This window comes from Gossypium hirsutum, chromosome D13, assembly GCF_007990345.1.
Source record: "Gossypium hirsutum isolate 1008001.06 chromosome D13, Gossypium_hirsutum_v2.1, whole genome shotgun sequence".
NCBI lineage: Eukaryota > Viridiplantae > Streptophyta > Magnoliopsida > Malvales > Malvaceae > Gossypium > Gossypium hirsutum.
Genome location: NC_053449.1, coordinates 50,446,619 through 50,452,639, shown reverse-complemented (window position 1 = coordinate 50,452,639; position 6,021 = coordinate 50,446,619). Strand labels below are relative to the sequence as shown.

The window sequence follows — 6,021 nt, the reverse complement described above, 5'->3', positions numbered from 1 at the left end:
CAATCAATTAACTACTTCTAGTATTCAATTTAATCCAAATTTCATATTGATGTAAAATTACCAATTTACCCTTAATATTTTAACTTTTTACAATTTAGTCTTTAAGCTTATAACTCAAAATCTAGCCATTTCAACCTAGATCCATTTTAACCATAGATGCAAAGGACTTTGAAACAACCCATATCAACCATAATTTCACAATAAAACCCTATAATTTATACCTTTAACAATTTAATCCCTAAATGCCATTTTCATTAAAATCACTTTACAAAAACTTGTTTATTTTTCAACCAAGATTCCTAATTTATCAACTAACATAAAAAAAATCATTCAAAAGAGTTCATGACATAACCCTAAACCTATAAAAATTTTACGAATTGACCATCGGGTTAGCTAAATTAAGCTAAAACGAGCTTAAAAACATAAAAATCATTAAAACCTAACCTCAAAAATACCAACATGCATGAACAATGATAGTCGAAACTTAAAAGCACCAACAATGGTGTTTCTTCTTCAATATTTCAGTGGGGAAAACCAATTAGAAAGATGATACCATCTTTACTTTATTTTAATTTAAATTTTATTTATCAAATTACTAATTTAACCTTTATCATTAACATTTAAAATCCAGTATCATGTCCAAATTTGTCCAATAACCTTATGATTGGTATAATTACCATTTAAGTCTTTCCATTTTAATGTTTCATAGCTATCAAACCCCTTTAGCAAATAGAACTCAACTTTTAATTTTTTCACAATTTAGTCCTTTTCACTTAATTAATCATGCAAACATCAAAATTTCTTAACGAAATTTTAATATGACTTTACTATAATCTCATAGACCTTAAAATAATAATTTACTCACCAGAATTATAGTCCCAAAACTATTGTTTCTAACTTCACAAAAATCGAGCTGTTACAATTCTAACCTATTTTATGCAATCTTCTAGTATTCTCATTAATGATTGTAACAAGATTGAGAAGTTCACTAGGAATTTCATTTGGGGTTCTACGGAAGTTGCTCGAAGAAACTCTTCGGTTCATTAGGATTTTTGTTGTCAACCCACTAAGAATTAGGGTCTCGGGTTTTAAAAACACAAAGGGAAAAATTTTTCTTTCATTATGAACCTTGATTTTTAAATAATTAGTAAATTAGAGGCCTTGTGGGTTAAAATTTTGCGAAGCAAGTATAAAGTTAAAGAGGAGTGTCCTATTCATATTACTCATGCTAATTCTACTTACACTTGGAAATTTATATTTGAAGTTTGGGATAAAGTTCATAATAGCATATGTTGGAGCCTTGGCAATGGCAAGAGCATCAAAATCTAGATTGATAGCTGGATCCCGAAATTAGGTCCCTTTTGAAATCATTATTAGTTTCCTTCTGAAATTAATGAAAACAATGTTATGGCATCTATGCTTGATGATACTGGTAATCGAGGTTGGTAAAACTTTGCTTTCCAATTAAGCCATTCAGTGGTCCTCACTATTGTGAGAATTAATCGTCCTAATGATTAAGCAAGTTGTGATTTTTGTTGGAGGAGATGGAGTAGCAATAATAATTGCACCATTGCTTCTACCTATAAAAACCTTAATAAATCGAATTGGGATTAAGATAGCAAGGTTTGGATTTTTTTTTTTTTTGAGATTTATGAGGCCTCAACAAATAAGGCAATTTCTTTGGCTGCCTTTCAAAAGGAAGCCTTTTGACTAATTCTATGTTGAAAAAACCGATTTAAAAATAATATTTTTAAAAAATAAACTATAAAAAGTTTATGACTATAAATATAATTATAATTTGAGTCGGGATTCAAACAATTTGAACCAAGTGCACAAAATATTTTTTTTCTTAACTTTCAACTAGAAAGTTAATTCTTCCTATAAATCGAAAATGGTCTAGGACATTTCTCAACTTTTAACTGGTCGATCTTATTCGTTATCCTTGAATCCTGAATTTCTTTAAGCGGGGATTCAAACAAATTGAACCAAGTGCACAAAATATTTTTTTTCAATAGGAAAGTTAATTCTCCCTATAAACAGAAAACTATGAGTATTTTTTCCAAAAAAATAGAATTTATTTTTAAAAATAAAATTCCATTATTTTTTTGACAGAATATCAGTACTCTATAACGTGTGTATCTAAGTTAACTCGTAGTTCTTATTTATATGGAATCAATACAAGAGTTCTGTTCAAATAAGGTTTAATTATATAATAATAATTCATAGAAAATACAAATTTTACTCTAAGTAGAATACAGTAGGGGCTACAACACTCCCTTGTAAATACTAGGGTTTGTCGCCTCTATTAATCAACTAGGCATAATTTGGGTCTTTCATGTATTCAGTACAACTATATGTGTTGTTTGGACTTTTATCCAATACTTATAATTTATCCAACCCAATAATTATTTTTTTTATTTTCCAAAATATTAATTATATTAATTTCTAAATTAATTTATTTTCTCAATCCGTATCTAATTTGATTAAAGTCATGACAATTTTACTGTATTAGAATTCATGAGGAAATTAATTTAATTGTCTTATTCAACAAATTTATTGACTTATTAATTTAATCTCACTTCGAACTCAATTATTTAATTATAATTAATTAAATAATAATTTGAAAAAATTAAATTAATTTCTAAATGATCTTTTATATTTAACGAAAAAAAGCTTTCATTGCCTATAGTGATACATGAGATTTCTTTCAATTACTTAAAAATTAAAAGAATTGAGTGAACCCCTTTATTAGATGGGTAGAAAAAAATTAATATAGATGATTAGGTAAAGAATAATTCACACTTGGCATCCATCAGGGGTTGCAAAGAAGCGACGGTAAGTGGATTATTGGATTCAGTGGTTAGATCAACATTAACTCAATTTTGAGTGCAAAATTAAGGGTTATGGTCGATGGTCTCACTGTTGCTTAGTAAGCTGGTTTCCGCGTGGTAGAGCTGGATAGTGATTGTTTTACTGCCATAGACTTTATTATGGGTAACAACAATGGTCTTGAAGCTCAACACACTTTGGTACGTTGGAGATTCGCAAGTGAGGTTCAAACACATTTTTAGAGAAGCTAATAAGATTGTGAATCACATGGTAAAAATGAGCACTACCTATGACTTCTACTTTTATAATTTTGGAAAATCACCTATAAACATTACTAAATGATTTTAAGATGTTTTTGAAAAGGTGGTGTGTTTATATCCGGTAAAATTAAAAATAATGGTGGAAGTGAAATTAATTATTATGATTATGAGATAAAAGATTTCACTGTATTACAACCACCATCCATCTACAAGGGTACTTTGTGATGTTTAAATCTTAGGCTCCTCCATTTCAGGAAAAAAAAAAGAATTTGACCTTTAACAAAACTTAAAACTCTAATTATAATTAATATGTAAAGGCTCAAGAATACATGTAAGAGAAACTATCATGAAATTGGCAGTAAGAAAATTTTGAATTTAGTGAAAACTTTCCCAATTATTAAAAATAAATAAACTTGTTTGTCAGGATTCAATCATGCAATATCATTCATACAATTTTCATCAGCAAATTCAAGTACACCCCTTCCCCCATCGTAAATGATACGTTTATTTTGTTGCTGCCATGCTCCAAGAACAGATACCGAACTTCCTTTTAATATTCCTACGCAGAAAAAATTAGGGGCAATGACATGCATATATTGCCCATTAACAGTGTAAACAGATTCATCAAAATGGAACGTTAAAGCTGCAAATTCATCAAAATTTGGTGGATGCTCATAACATAGCTCAAATCCTTCTGGACTTGCCCCTGTTTGTTTAAGATTTTTTGACCCATAGTAAGCAGCAAACACCTTTAGTACTTCAGCATATGCATTCCCTCCCAGTGCATCAGCATCAATATGAGTGAACAGAGCTCCAGAGTCTATGAAGAAACCCCCTAACCCATTTGGCTTAATCTGAAAAATAGACGGTGGAAATCCTATACGATGACCTGCAACAGATATGTCTTTCAATCCCAAGTAGAAAAAATAAGATGTGGGAGAAGCTATCAACTGTGTTGATCCAACACTTTGTGGAGGCAGTTGTGGAATGTCTTCTCCAAACCTTAAAACCAAAGGACGAGGGGTTGCATCATCAAAAGGGGCTAAACAGTACGAGAATCGATGTTGAATCAAAGCTGAAAACTGGGACGCCATTGAATCCGGTGAGAAGCTTAACCCAAAGATCCCTGAAATATCAGTGTTCATAAAAGCAATATCCCGACTATCATACGAGCAGCCAAAGATGACGTTGAACGGGTGCGTACTTCGTTGGTCGACAAAGAAATGAAATGCTTCCGTGGACGCAATGCCACTGGTAGAGGCTCCACCACCATATTGAGCATTGTACACACAATAACGACCATGTTCACAATTGTAGAGTCTCCGGTCGCCGTTGCAAAGAGGATGGCTGCAAGGAAGTGTGGCATAACTGGTGGAAGCAGTGGGATTATAAATTGGAAGCTTTTGTGGGAAACAATTTGTGCAAGGCAGACATTGGGTCCAAATTAAACCACCTCCAGTGTCCATCAACAACTTCACTGGATGTCCTTGGCTTCCTATTGTAAACGCTACCGCATAATAGAGAGCATCTCGGAGTATGGGTATCCGAATATTATCAGGAACTAGCTTTGCATCACCACTTGAAACTAGATTCAAATAATTAACCCTAGCATAGGAAATTTTGATCAATCTTTCTAGCCTTTCGGCTATAGTCAAGTTTTCAATAAGATACAATGGAGACTCTGGAGAATCATCTATGACAGCCCTTAGACTGAAACCAGTAGGTTTTGAAGTAACAAATGCAGAATGGTATAAAATTGAAATTACCAAGAGGCAAAACAGCAATTTAGCATTGATAAAACCAAAGGTTGAAGGCATTTTTGAAATGAAAAAGTATGACTACCATACGATTGTGCCATTGGTGTTTATATACAATACAATTATTGATTGATGATACTATTTGGTATATTGAAAAATTAAATGACAAGATCCTATCTATTGTATTAATGATATCATTTGTAACCAAAAATGCGGACCCAAATTTAGGGAAAGAAACTCTTAAATTGAACATTCTTCCATAATTGTTAAGTTCATATATGGATAAGAATCCTCCATTTTCTTTTATGTTTATTTACCAAAGAAAGAAGGAATGATTCAAGTGAAGAACTTGGGCTGATGAGGGAGATGGGCCTTGATTCTATAAATGCGAATGAGGTGGTTGAAGCTGGGCTTAATGAAGAAACGAGGCCTCAAGGGGTTGCTACAGGTTGAGAGTGAAAGGATAAACGGTGAGGGAAGCGGGAGAAGAAAGAGTAGTGAAATTTCCAGAGTGCCTAAAACTCCGATTTTGTCAATAAAAGACCAAGTATATGTTAATAGAAATGTGAGGTATATTGATGACATTGAACACCAGTTTTTAACTTCACTAGAAAAGAAGAAGAAAGAGGCCAAGAAGAAAAAATATTCAAAATAGGAGATTAATCACGGATAGAATGGTAATTGTTCAAAAAAATATTACATTTCATAATAAGATTATTATTTTTTCAACACGTCGTAATACATAAGTTAGCAATAAACTAATTTTGGTTTGATAATTTTTAATCACTCGCATAAAAAAATTTATACTTATTTTAAAGAAATTTTATTTTTTTATCAAAATTTTACTATTTTTTTAATTTTAAATTTAAATTTTTACTACTTATTCTTTATGTTAAGGGAAAAATATAAAATTGGTACCTAAACTTGTCCATTTTTCTTAGATTGGTATTTTATGTTTTTATTGTCATAGGTTGGTATCCAAACTTTTTTCCGTCAACTAAATCAATATTTTTTTATAACGTCGCTAAGTTCAAGACAGATGACAGAATAATATTGTGAGACATGACATTAATGACATTATGATAATGTCGTAATCGAAATAATATATTTTAAAAACTATTCTATTTTCTTTCCATTTTTCCCTTCTTTTTCTCAGTTTTCCTTTATTCTCTCAA

The 6,021-nt window shown here is 31.2% G+C and overlaps 1 protein-coding gene across 1 annotated transcript; it reads right to left on the bottom strand.

The window, feature by feature from the left end:
- Window positions 1-3,520: 3,520 nt before the first annotated feature.
- On the bottom strand, window positions 3,521-4,906 carry LOC107919197 (aspartic proteinase nepenthesin-1). Its single transcript, XM_016848708.1, has one exon. The coding sequence runs from the start codon at window positions 4,904-4,906 to the stop codon at window positions 3,521-3,523; it is 1,386 nt and encodes a 461-aa protein (XP_016704197.1).
- Window positions 4,907-6,021: the final 1,115 nt, after the last annotated feature.

Bases quoted from the DNA above. Each gene is read 5' to 3' on its own strand.
- LOC107919197 (XM_016848708.1), bottom strand. From the start codon at position 4,906: ATGCCTTCAACCTTTGGTTTTATCAATGCTAAATTGCTGTTTTGCCTC.